We start from the raw sequence: 12753 nt of genomic DNA, 5'->3' as shown, positions 1-12753 counted from the left end.
CCCTCCCTCCCTCCCTCCCTCCCTCCCTCCCTCCCTCCCTACCAAGCGCTTTCCGCGTCGCCTCCTCCAGACGCCCCTCGTCCGCCAATGCCCGTATCAGCACCACCGCCGTGTTCTCGTCCTCCTCGAAATGGTTCCGAAGCTCCTCGTACACCTGCCACGTCACCTGGGCCAGAGAAAGGAGGGTACACGCGACTTAAAAAAAAGGAATGAAGCGCAGGATGTCTCGACGCCCGCGGTCGCGACAAGGGGCCCCGCCTCGCCGGCGACCCCCAGCCTGCTTCGAGAGTGGCGCCTGCAATAGAGCCGGGCGGGCTCCCGGTCCACAGGGAGTGGTCGAGTCGGGGGGAAAGGCGGCTTGCACCCACGATCAAGCGTTTGCCGCGATCCACGACTCAGGCCCAAGCACACGACAAAGCCAGCCAGGGAGGAAGCGCAGACTCGCCACCAGCCGGGTCGTGGGTGGGCGAGCGTCCAGGGGGTTGACGTCCATCTTCCCTCCCTCCCTCCATCTTCCCTCCCTCCCTGCTTCCCTCCCCCCTTACCTTGGCACCCCCTGCTTCCTGGCACACGTACAGCAACGTGTTGCATTCCTCCCGGCTCAAACGCCGCCCACGTGCCTTCATTTCCTGTTGAGTGCCACGTGCACGGTCGCTCGTGAGGTCGGCCTTCCTTGGGACCCTCCCTCCCTCCCTCCCTCCCCTCCCCTCCCTTCCTTCCTCCCTCCTTCCCTTTTCCTACCTGGAACGTGTCCAATGCACGCGTCAAATTGAGCACCTTGGCGGAGAGAAAGAGAGACTTTCGGAGGTCGCCCGTCTTCATGGCCTGGAGGGGCTGCGTCTTCAACGCGGAGAAAGAAAGAGAAGCGAAGCAGGAAGGGAGAGAGGGGAGGAGGGCGGGGGGAAACGGAAGGGGGGAATGAAGGGGGGGTGGAGCGATCACAGGAGCCCATGGAGCATCGTCCTGAAGAGTTTTGGAAGAGTGAACGCTCATGGAATGAAAACACTCTCAGGGTTTCCATCAATCAAAGAGAGCGCGTGAAGTCCGATAGCCGCATGGACCCTGGTAGACAGCTGAGCAACTTACCAAGGCCGCAAATTTGTCTTTTCTGGGCGGCACCGGCGCAGGAGACGTCGCCGAGGTTGTCGTCCTTCTCGGCAAGACATTTGAGGGCTGATGAAATACGACGGGTGAACGTGTGATGGGGATGGACGTGGGTACTGGAGGGAGAAGGCCCCACGACCGCCAGGCAGGGAGGAAAAAAGCTTGCCCCGGCACCAAGTGCAATGCCATCAAGAAGCACCGGCAAGCCGCCAATGATGCACTTCGCTTTTTATGGCCACGCCCTTCTCTTCTGCCCAACATTGTGTTCTGTCGCGCCGGGCCCTATTTTTGCTGCGTGCAATCAGTTGCTGGTCCTCATCTAGGTTGATATTGCAGTAGGAATGGATAATTAGAAATGCACATCTCATTAGCTAGAGACAAAGTGGCGGAAAATTCTGCCATCATGGAATGTTAGGACGAAGCACGCCTCTACCGTATTTCAATCTCCCCTCGCACCAAGTGCGGGATCTGTGTTGAAGGGAGGAAAGACGTACAAGACGTGGAGGCAACCGACCTGGGGGGGATGAAAGGTTCCATATGGACACTCATTAACGACATGAAAGGCCGAATGTACATATTCCATCAAGTATTCATCTTTCGCAGGCAAATTGCGACCCTTTTACGTCCACAGACTTCACTTTTTACCCGAAACTGAAGTTGCCTCCCGACGGAGGGCGATGGCTTTCCTGACTTGCCGTCATCCAGGAGATCTCCGAAAACGTGATTCCTTCGATTGCCTTTCGAGCGCACATCTTGGGGTCGGAGGTTAAACTTGATTGAAATTTTCCGAGACCGACTTCATACTCTACTCAGGAGAATTTACAAGAATCGTGGAATTTTATGAGAGCTGTCCAGACATTGCCTTTAGCCAGGGGATCCTCCGGGTATCCAAGTGACCCACCCCACGAAAGCTTTTTGAAACCAAGGAGAGTACGACAGAACGATCAGAAATGAAATGACGAGGATGATCTGTCGAGGTAAAAGAGTAAAGTCCACAGTGTAAGTCGCGACAGGTACGCCTCCTCCGAAATGTTATCATCTCATTCTCAAATCCGTAGCGCCATTTTCTACGCAAATATTGCATACAATGCATCAATCCAATAGTTGAAGGCCAGGGAAATGTAGTATTCCTGCGACATTCACACAAACGAAGTTTGGAGAAGGCTTGAAGTACTCACGAAGCAACTTTCCTAAAAACCTGAACACAGTAACTTTCATCTCTAGAAGAAACAAAGAAACAACAACATTGCAATTAAACAAGCACTTTTGGTTTTCAATTTCGCAATCAATTATAACCAAAAGTCCATTCCAAGATGTACAAGGACATTGCCTTCGCTTGTGTCTCCTTGCCCTAACTTCCTCGACCCTACAGTCGAGTCTTTGCTCCTTTTTTGTCTTTTGCATCATTTCCTGAATTTAATGGACGCCTCTGATATGTACCTAAATTCGTCCTTGAAGCTCCTGTGAATGTTTGTAACATCCCAGCGCTGTCCCTGCATCTGATACTCTTTTGCTTCTCTAGTTCCGACGTGACATCTTATCATGACACCGCTGGTGTACCATATCGTGACTCGATTACAGGACGAACATCTGCTGCCTGCTGACCTCAATGAAGGGAATATCCACGACCTCGCACGTGATATGCAGGCGTCGTTTACAGGAGTTTGTCTCTCGTTCCCTCTTCCTACGCTCCCTTTCTGCAATTCTTACTAGACAAGGGCGGCCTCAAACAGCGTATTTTGAAGCCACGCTAGCCTTGTACCGCTGCTTCACCCGCCAGTGCTCCCAGCTCGCCCTCCCTCCCTCCCTCCACTCCTTCCTCCATCCTGTGGGGGATCCAGGTGGGGAAAAGCGAGAGGAAGAAGGACGCAGACAAGACAAAAGCCTCCAACCACCACCGATGTTCCCCCCCCGGCAAAGCGCCCGTGTAGCACATCTCCTTGGTGATCGCCCAGAAATCTTTCCCGGTGCCACCCTCCCTTTGCCCCTCCCTCCCTCCTGCCCCTGCCTCCTGCTCTGGACCGTCCGCAGGAGCCCCTTCCTCTCCCTCCCTCCCTCCCTCCCTCCCTCCTCGCCCTGCTGGCCGCCGAAAGGCAGGACCCAAGAGCAAGGCCAGGATACCCGTCTGCTCGGAAAGGATGGGTGGTAGAAGAATTCGATGAGGGGAGAAAGAAGGATGCGACGGACGGCGAGGCCCGGGGCAAAGGCACACCGGACATGACTCCTGGCAGGCCGCGTGCTCCACATCAAGCAGCTCATGCGTCCGCGCCACTCACGTTTGAAAACCCAACAATGAGACAAAAGGGACCATGTGCTGGGCAACCTTTTCCAAGGTTAATTTTCCTTCCTTCCGGCATCCCTCCCCTTACCTGATACAGATAAGCCAGGGCCGCCACCACGCAGAGGGTGGCCAGGCGTTGGGGCTTTCCCGGATTGAGCAAAAAGACGAGCATGACCATTTTCGCCGCCAACTGCCAGTCGCAAAGGGCCAAGACTGCCCTGCCCAGCTAAGGGAGGGAGGGAGGGAGGGGGAGAAGGAGAGAGGACGGGAGGAAAGAAGGGGGCAGAGGAGAAGAATCAGGAGGGGAGGGCCAGGCGGACCTACTGTCCAGGAACAACATTCATCAAAGGCACAAGCACCGATGCCAATCACATCGACCCACCTCGAGAAGCTGCGGCCTTGGCTCCTGATACCAGGGGCCCGCGTGAAGAGCCTGTGGCCCTCCAGCGGGACGCGGCGGGGCTACTTGCTCCGCTTGTCCGACATGCTCGCGCCCCGCCGGCATCGGCGCCACCCCGGCTGCCTGAGCGTGCTGCCGCTCTGCGTGGTCCTCCACGAAGGCATTCCACGTACCCGGAGGTGGGGCCCCCGTGAACCTCCTTTCTCCGTCTTCTGCCCCTCCCACCCTCCCTCCCTCCACCATCTGCTGGGCGTACCAGTGGTGCAACTGCTGCAAGGCACAGTGATACTGGTAGCTCAGGATGTATTGCTGCTGCTGGTAAAAAAACAATTGCTGGAGCTGGTGCTGGGCCAGCCAGGCCTTCTCCTGCTCCCTTGTTTCCCCGGGCGCGGGCACGAAACCACCGTCCACCGAGGGAGGGACGGAGGCAGGGGGGAGAGCAAGCTTCCCTCACCAGAAGGAATGTTGATGCTTCCTCCCCGAATGGCGCGTGGTGAGTCCACGACATCTCTCTCCACGGAGGACGGGACAGAGGTCGCGGCCGAGGAAGGGGCTTCTCGCTCCCATTCCCTCTCCCCTCCCTCCCGCCTCGATCGTCCATTTTCCTCCACAATCATCCCGTGGGACAGCCCCCCGCCCGTTCCGCCGTGCCCCCCCCCTCCCTCCCGCCCTCGTCCGCTCCCTCCTGTGACTCCGGGGTGGATGGGGATGGGCGAGGAGGTCGTGGGTCGGGGGAAAATCACGGTCGGCGTGGCGCTGCTACTGGTGCTGCCGACGGGCTCCCCTGCCCTCCCCCCCTCCCTCAGCGTGCGTCCTGGAGTTCCCGCGGGCAAGGCAGGCGACGTCGGTGCCACAGAGGTCGAGACGGAGGCAGGAACGGAGGGAACGGGTGAGGTGATCCCCGTCACAACCAGATGAAAGGTCTTGGGGGTGCTCAAGTCCAGAGTCTGGACCAACACAGAGGCAGGCAAGCAGGGGCGAGGGTGGGGGGGGGAGGAAAAGGGAGAACAATGAGACAAAGCAGCGAGGCCGACCCCACATGGTGATGCGACAGCGTACCCAGCTCTCTCTTGTACTGTCATGCCCGCGCCTTCCTAGTAGGTCTTCTCTCCTTCCCTTCCACGCTCTCTCGCCCCGGCCACCAGGATTCTCGAATTTTCCAACCCTTCCTCCCGCCCCCCTTCCCCACCCCTCTTCCCTCACCTCGTGGTCGTTTCCTGTTCCTCCCGTCAAGATCCCCACCAAGGGGGCAGTCTCGTCCACGCAGACTTTACCCAAATATATCAACCGTTGTCGATGAGGAGCGGGCTTTTCCTCCAAAGCTGCCTCCACGCGTTTCTTCACCGCGTGCACCGTGGACCCTTCCAAGGGCAGGGTAAATTCGAGAGTAATGGACCGGTACACGTGTCTGACCAGCACATGTACCAGGGACTCCCCTGAGTCGGTCATACTCATTGCCTTCCCGAGTCCTTCCCCAGCCTGTCCGGGATGGGGTGGGTGGAGGCGTGGGAAAGTGTTGAGAAACACGTGGCGCTCCAATAACTACTGAGACAGTGTACATAAGATGGGAAGTGGGGCCCTAAAACCCAGTCCATGCGCAGAATTTGCCGGTGTTTTGTCAGTTGCCCAAAACACAAAGAGGTGACGTCCAGGAGCAGGAGCCTCCATCACAACGCGCGTCTTGAACAACAACACATCAGCTTCCATTCAGCCTGCCCACTGGCTTTGCATTCGCTCCCAAAACGAAACTTTGCACCGTTCCTTTCTATGCACTTGACCGGAAACAGTAACATTCAGACAACGTGTGCACAGCCTAAGCCTGCTTACGCAACGACCCCCTACAACTTCAGCCACCGGGCTGGACAAGCCACCGCGGACACACCCCAAACCACGGTCAGGTCCGTATTTTCTCTGAAATGATAGAGTATAAGCAGTTTGGCACTGCCAAGTGTTCATATCTCTGCAGCGGGGTTGCTTTTTTTACCCCAGGGTTGCTCATCCCGTTCCCCGACTCGCATGAAAGGACACATCACGCACCCACCAACTCGCGCACACGCGGCAGACCCATGCTCTGCACCTCCACAGGTGCACAAGGTGGAGTCCTCGCGAATGGTCACCCACAGCACCGTGCACGGCGGTGAATTACGACGAGGGGGAAGCCCCAAATCTAAACCCGGGCACCCCCGGAGACGTAACAGCAACAGTGGAGAAAACAAAGCAACGATCTGCTCGCTTTTAACTATACCCGACAACATGGCTGGTTGCACGCAAGCCCGTCATCCCCACGACGTGCACGGGGTTAGAAAGCTCCTTGATACGCATTGCAGGGACGTCAGGCGTCGTCCGGTCTATTAAAATGGGAGTTTTATAATGTCCAGTCCCAAGGGCAGTCTGGCGTCTCTCTGAGCACGGAGTGGCCCATTTTCGCTTTCCCAGCCCCAAGATAGGTTTAGAACGGACGGAAGAAAACCTTAGGAAAAATCCTGTAGATCTCGAAAACATTTGGATATTTCACCATTGCAACTGTATATTTTGTACAATTGACCCGAAAATGTCCTCTTTCTCTGCCTCACCCTATTTTGCAGGGCCGTCCTCTGATTCTGATGAGGACTAATCGGCCCATCACTCTCCTGCTGTAGCCTCTTACAATGTTAACGTCAGCCTGCAAAATAAAAATCGAAGAGCCTTATACATTGTACCATAGATAGAACTTTTTCTGATGGATACCATGCCATTCTATTCATGGCTACCAGCAAACCTCTATACCGTCCGGACATGAACACGGAAATAGCTAGTAGCGACGTCCTCTTCCATGTGGACATAGCAGCGACTGCTAATCAGCCGGAGCCTGACCTTTTCAATGCGCTTTCTAGGTTGCTCCAGGAGACAAGCATCATTGAAGTCGCGTACAGTTTCCAGGAGCAGGTATTTGACACTCACTTTTTCCCTTGCTCCACCCTTTTTCTCCTTGAGTCCTTGTCAAGTTCTTTTTTCCATGCACGGTTTGCGCGGCCACCAATGCCATGTATCATCCTCCATACTATCACAGACGGCGTACCTAGCAACGCTGTATACCATGTTGGTATTGGGTATCGTACTTTTTCTCCTACGATACGCAAATCGCAGCCTTTTTCGTTGGCACACGTGGGTAAATATCTTTGTCTCCTACTACTGTGCCATCGGTATTCTCGTCCTCATCCCGCTCGACCTGGCCGTGACCAAACTCCAACGGGAGGCAAGGACGGTGGAGTCCTATGATCTCCTGTCTATCTATTCAAACAGCCTCTTTTTCCTCTATGGATGCTTGTTTTGGCCGGCCCAGGTGGTCGCGGGCGTGCTCCTGTATTTCTTCGAGGAGTACAACGAAAGCGGGTACTTCACGGTTACCAATCGTATACTCGACGCCCTTAGAAACATCGGACGCTTTTTGCTCCTTTGTTTGCTTGTGGGTGGCGTGGGGTTCGGGATTTTGCTGGGAAGAGGCTACGTCTCGGATGAGAAGGCTCTCTTGGTCACGGTTGTAACCGTCAACAACACGTACGGCTTGATTGCCATCATGTCCACCCTCCACGCTCATCGTCCTCAACCTCTTGTCCCTCGCCTTCATTGCCTACGTCATCCTCTTCGCCCTTTCTCAACTCCGCGTGGCCGACGTAATGGAAATCGCGCCAGGCCGAAAGACCAGTCCCAAGTCCCTCTCCTGCCATGCTCGGCTCTCCTGCAAGCTAGCCCCTCCTTTGGCGTATAATTTCCTCACCTTGTGCTTTGAAAGCGGGGTGGAAAAAGGGATCTGGATGCAGAGTTCCTTGACGGGCGAAGTTGTCATGACAGCCTTCGGTCGGTTTTATGGCTCCATGGATATCATTCCCTTCGTGGGCAACAATTTCAATCGGATCGTTCCCCTTTTTGTCCTCTTCTTTGCCGGCCTCCAATTTTTCAACGTTTTCAACCGACATTTGAGTCTTTAGCACCTGAGTGGGCTCTTGTTTGGAGATCCACCGGTGAGTGACGGAGACATGCAAGCAGGTCTGATTAAATTGCGGAAACACCGTGAGCAGATGCACGCCCGGGTGGCTCGTGAGGCCCGAATGCCGCCCAAGCGTCAACCAGGAGCACACCGGGCAGGAAAAGTGACTCCAACCCCTTATGGGGGGAAAGGGGAAGCGAAGGAGGGCGGGCCGAAGGGAGGGAGGAGGAAAGGGCAGGGCGAGGTGGGACGGTGGGATGGCTCCCAAGGGCCTCCGACGGAAAGGGAGGGTTGGATGCACATAAGGACGGACCAAGCCTGGCGCCCTGGCTATTTCGTGCTCGGTAAGAGGGGTAGTGGCGCGTGGCTAGTGGAGTATCCCACGCAGGAGCGGTCGAAGCAAGTGATCGCCCTGGAGGTCCGAGACGTGGTGAGGATAAGTCAACAGGTGGAAAGGGAACAGGGAAAGCGGTTAAACGCGTCTCTTTTGATCATCGAGACGGAAAGAGGGGTTTGGAAATTGCGATGTCGATCCGAAGAATCGGCGATAGAATGGCGGGAAACCCTGTCCCAGTGGAGGGAATGGACCCTCCAGCGACCCCGGTCTCCTACATCTCCGCCATGGCCTGCACCCTTGTGTAGAGACGATCCAATCTGTCCCGGGATGCCAAAGGACCGTACGGAAAGGAACGAGATCGCACGCGCGAGCCTGTTTCCCCCCGACGCGCCATCCTCTTCCAGCTGCCCCACGTCCCCCCCCTCCGCCTGTCACCTTGGTCGGCCGTTTTATCTGGCAAGCGAGGGCGATGGGAGGGCTAGCAGTCAGCGGGACGGAAAGAGGATTGAAATCTTGAGACCAACGCGTATGGAAGACCGAGTACGTGTTTCTCAGCGGCGGGAGGGCAAGCCTGCTGTTGCCTCCACTGGTGCCGTTCACTGATGAAGGACCATAGAGATCCTTCGTTTGGGATAAAATCGCGGCGAAGTTAAACGAACTTCTCAAGCTTTCGGGAACGGGAAGGCTGGCAGGTCGAGCGGACTCGTCGGGCGGCCAGAGGTAGTATGGCGGGATATGCGCGCATGCCACGGGTCTGGGAGGAGTTCAGTGCGATTCTTGGAATCGGAGGAGGGAGCGATGGGACAGGACCCTTCTGATTGCACATAGCACGCGCGCGGGGGGAAGAATGAGCCAAGGAGAAGTGGATTAGCTTTTCACTCAACGACCCACACGCCTCAAGCCCTCTTAGATGGAGCAAATATTCCCATTGCACGAGGAGACTTTTCTGAGGATACACAGAGATAAAAAGTGATGGCTTGGGGACAAGCAAATCCTCACGATATGGTGCTTCGTATGAAGTGCTTTGATAAAAAATTGCGAATGGGCCGTTCGATTGTGAATAACGAAACACTAACCATGGCTCCGAAAAATGTCCGGTAGGATTTGTATGTGTCTAGGTTCGTCCGCATTACCCATTGAAATAACCCCGCCTCCCTACTTCCAAAACATGTACTTTGATAGCAAATATTTACTGTGTGGATATTTGAATGTATTAATCGTACTCTGTTGTTGCTGATGACGAAATCAGAAGCTGTCGTCTCGCTAATTTTCTTGAAAAAAAAAGCGTAAGCATGATGGACCACCGAAGTCAGCAATCATGGGAAGGCAGGATGGTAACAACTCATGTCAGTGCCATGCGTTTTTAATTTCAACTCCGATATCCAAAAGTGAAACATTCAGGAGAATCGATGAATGAGAGAGAGGCATTAGGCAAGTTTCCATACCATATGGTTGCGCCCGAGGTCAGCGGATCCCATTTCACATGTATAACTAACTTATCATCGGTATGATAGACCCCTCCGTAAAACCTTCTTTGACAAAAAAAATTGTGTCTTACACTGTCTTGCGATGTTTACAAATTGATGCCACATGTATTTTTTCCCTCTTGCTTTATTAACAAAGGCTCTGGCACGTGTGCAGCTGCATTATGACGTTGGGCTCCCGAGGAATAACAGTTCAATGCGACCTATTTCCGCTTGTCCTGCACTGCTTTCTTATTGTCCAACCGTATGCCAGCCCTCCCCACTCGTCACGCTCCGTCCTCCTCCTTTCATCCATGGCGATCCCGTGCATGTTTAGTTTTCGAGTGTGCGTAATTTTGGTTTCCGTCCACACGTCGGGCATTGTCGGAACGTTGGGAGGCGATCAGTGCGGCGTTGGTGGGACCGTCATGATTCAAGAACTTCACGCCCCGCCGTGCATTTCGGATGTCTCCCCGCCGTGCATTTCGGATGTCTCCCCTCCACCCCAAATGTTGTTTTCGAGGGCATCAATGCTGGCGTGGGATTGCCATGAAAGGAGCTCCCACCCACCATATTGTGCTTTTCATGGGCCTGTGCCCTTGTATCCCCTCATCAGAATCACTCACTCCCTCTGAGAGACCTGCATTCACTTTGTACCGCGCATTTTAGTTCCGCCGAGCTGCGCGCTGTTTCCTTCCTCGACACCCTTCTTTTATGAGCTGACCTTTTCCTTTACAATGTCCTGGCACCCTTTTGTGGGTTTGTTGCCTCTTTTCCCACGTTTGCCACCGTGTCAGGGCAATAATCGCGAGTTAGACGCCTCCACGAACGTCGAATGGAAAAAACCCACCGAACGCCTCAGTAATGAGCAGCGACGATCCTCCTCAAGCTCCTCGTCCCACCTGTATCTCTTGTCTAAATAGCAAAGTAAAATGTGACAGAGAAAGTCCGGTACGTTCTACCTTTCTCCGTCCTGAAGGGCCACCTTCTTAAGTACTAATACCCCCCGCTGTCTGTTTCGCTCAATACTTACCTTGACCCGACGTCTTGGCGCGCACCTTCTTAAAACTGCGCTATTCGTTCCTGGCCATCATTGCAGTGCTCGAGGTAGGTGGTGAAAGCAATTACTGGGGCACCGCGGATTTAAATCTAAAAAGCCCTTGGTCGCCCTGCTGTGGGTGTCATTTATGCCCTCGTTATAGTCCTCGCATCCACATCAATTTTCTCACCACGACAACATTTCTCATGTTGTACCACAGATGCGTCCGTCTTAACCTGTCATGTGTGCCAAACCCCCGACCTCCCGGCCGCCCGGCCCGGCGTCCTTATGGGGGGCCTGCGGATCGCTTTTCTGACTCGATGAGGCTTCACAGTGGGACCAATCTTCGCCCTAAACTTCCCCTTTCTTCCCATCCGTACGCCACTGTGTCCAGCTGGAGCGCGCGGGATGGTGACGGCAACGAAGGGGAGAGCGAGGCGCCCCGGGCGCAGCTAAGCGATGAGGAATTCCGCAGTCGGTTCGTCCATGCGAATCACCACCACTTCCGACGCACTTTGGACGAGCACCACGCCTCCGTCCTCGCCTCGCTCGCGACCGTGGGGCGCAAGGCAGGACCCAAGACAAAGGAGGATGGCCGCGCAGGGGACGACGCCCTGGAGAGCATGGGTGGGAAACAACGTGTCACCCGCCTTCCCCCTTCCACCATGTCCTCCTCTCCCACCACAACCTCCTCCATCTTCTCCGCCTCCACTTTGGGCTCTGCTTCCACGAATTTAACCTCGCACGCCACCCTTGCCAGTCGCGAGCGAAAGCGGGCCCGGGAGGAGGGCGGGAGGGAGGGCGGGAGGGAGGGCGGGAGAGAGGACGTGGACTTGCCGTCGGAGTATGACCTCGAACCGTCCTACATCCTGGCCTTTGTCACCATGCTTGCGAATCGAAAGGTGCACGTGGAGCGTGCGAAGGTCATTGTGGAAGGCTGGTTGCGGTGGAACAAGCGTCTAGGACGTGATGCCTCACAGGGACTGGCCGACGTCATCCTCTTCGTGCTGGGACTGAACGCGGGAGGCAGGGGTAGGGACGGCGGGGAAGGAGGGCAGCGGGGGGGAGATAATGATCATCCAAGAAGGCCGACAACGCACGAGCCTGTCAAGGAGGGAAAAGGGCGCGAAGCTCAGGGAGCCCGGGGGCCACTCCCACAGGGACAGCCCCCGAACCCGTATCCCCAAGCGCCTGCCGACCAGTCCGTGCACCACCTGTATCCCCCGTACCACCCACACTCTACTCCCTCGCACGCCCGTCCTGTGGAAGCAGCGTCCGGCGTCTTATCCTCCGGGCAGGGACAGGGCTTTCCACCTCTGCTTCCCAGTGCCCCGGGCGCCTCGACTTCTACGGCCCACCAAGGAGGGCGCGACCCTGCCTCGCTCGCGGCTTCCCATTCCAAATTTCCCCTGCCGTTCCCGTCTGCCTCCGCGTCGGTCTCCGGGTCGGCGGCGATGGAAAGAGGGGTCACGGGGCTGGGGTCGGGGCAGGGAGATGCTTTGAACAAGCAGTCGAGACCTGGGGTAGAGGAGACTCTTCAAAGCCACAAGAAATCCCCCAGCCTCTCTTTTCTGGTGGCGGCCGCAGAACGGGAGCTGACCAAACCGCCGTGTCGCGGATGGTGTCCGACTCCCGGTCTTCGTCCCCCCTCCTCTGCCACCACCTTCTCCACCTCGCCGGCCTTCCCCAAGGAGGAGCAAGGAAAGGAAGGGGGGGGGATGGAGGAAAGGCAGCGGGGCCGGATGGAGGCAGAGAGAGGTGGGGAGAAGGGAGAGGGCGCACTAGCGACGCTGGAATCTGGGGCGCCCTCGTCCTCGTTGTATGCGGTCCCACCCCTGGCCGAGAAGGAGTCGAGGACGTTAGCCTTTGCCCCGCGCCCTCCTTTGCCTCCTTCCAAGACAGAGCTCCACGCCGCGCTTGGCTTCCTCCCGCCGGAATTTCGGCAATTTCTAGTCCAAGATGGATTGGAAGGTGACGCAGAGGGGCCCAAGCCGGTCAGACGCGTCAAGGGGAAAGAGACGAATGAGGTGATGGCGAGTGCCGCGGCGGTGGCGGCTTTCATCTGGGAAGAAGGTGGCGGGGCAGTCCCCTTGGTGGTTTGCAATGAACGGTAGGGAGGGAGGGAAGGAGGGAAGGAGGGAAGGGAGGGGGGGGGGGTAGGA

The 12753-nt window shown here is 56.2% G+C and overlaps 4 protein-coding genes across 4 annotated transcripts; 1 reads left to right on the top strand and 3 right to left on the bottom strand.

The window, feature by feature from the left end:
* Positions 1–43: 43 nt before the first annotated feature.
* Positions 44–1166, bottom strand: NGA_0444300 (uncharacterized protein; the record flags this gene model as incomplete). Its single annotated transcript, XM_005853642.1, is given in 4 exon segments — positions 44–166; positions 742–834; positions 1087–1108; positions 1120–1166. Coding segments are annotated over 4 exon segments (285 nt in total), but the record flags the coding sequence as incomplete, so codon positions are not given.
* A 1190-nt stretch (positions 1167–2356) lies between these two features.
* NGA_0444000 (uncharacterized protein) lies at positions 2357–3998 on the bottom strand (the record flags this gene model as incomplete). Its single annotated transcript, XM_005853639.1, has 3 exons — positions 2357–3229; positions 3474–3611; positions 3768–3998. Coding segments are annotated over 3 exons (744 nt in total), but the record flags the coding sequence as incomplete, so codon positions are not given.
* A 251-nt stretch (positions 3999–4249) lies between these two features.
* NGA_0444100 (uncharacterized protein) lies at positions 4250–5327 on the bottom strand (the record flags this gene model as incomplete). Its single annotated transcript, XM_005853640.1, has 2 exons — positions 4989–5327; positions 4250–4732 (listed from the first exon to the last, which is right to left on the bottom strand). Coding segments are annotated over exons 1-2 (735 nt in total), but the record flags the coding sequence as incomplete, so codon positions are not given.
* Positions 5328–6527: 1200 nt separating this feature from the next.
* Positions 6528–7533, top strand: NGA_0444200 (uncharacterized protein; the record flags this gene model as incomplete). The annotated part of the gene is made up of 2 exons (XM_005853641.1): positions 6528–6710; positions 6835–7533. The coding sequence occupies 2 exons, from the start codon at positions 6528–6530 to the stop codon at positions 7531–7533; spliced, it is 882 nt and encodes a 293-aa protein (XP_005853703.1).
* Between the last annotated feature and the right edge of the window lie 5220 nt (positions 7534–12753).

Source organism: Nannochloropsis gaditana, assembly GCF_000240725.1.
Source record: "Nannochloropsis gaditana CCMP526 unplaced genomic scaffold scaffold799, whole genome shotgun sequence".
Lineage (NCBI taxonomy): Eukaryota > Eustigmatophyceae > Eustigmatales > Monodopsidaceae > Microchloropsis > Microchloropsis gaditana.
This window is presented reverse-complemented; position numbering and strand designations above follow the sequence as displayed.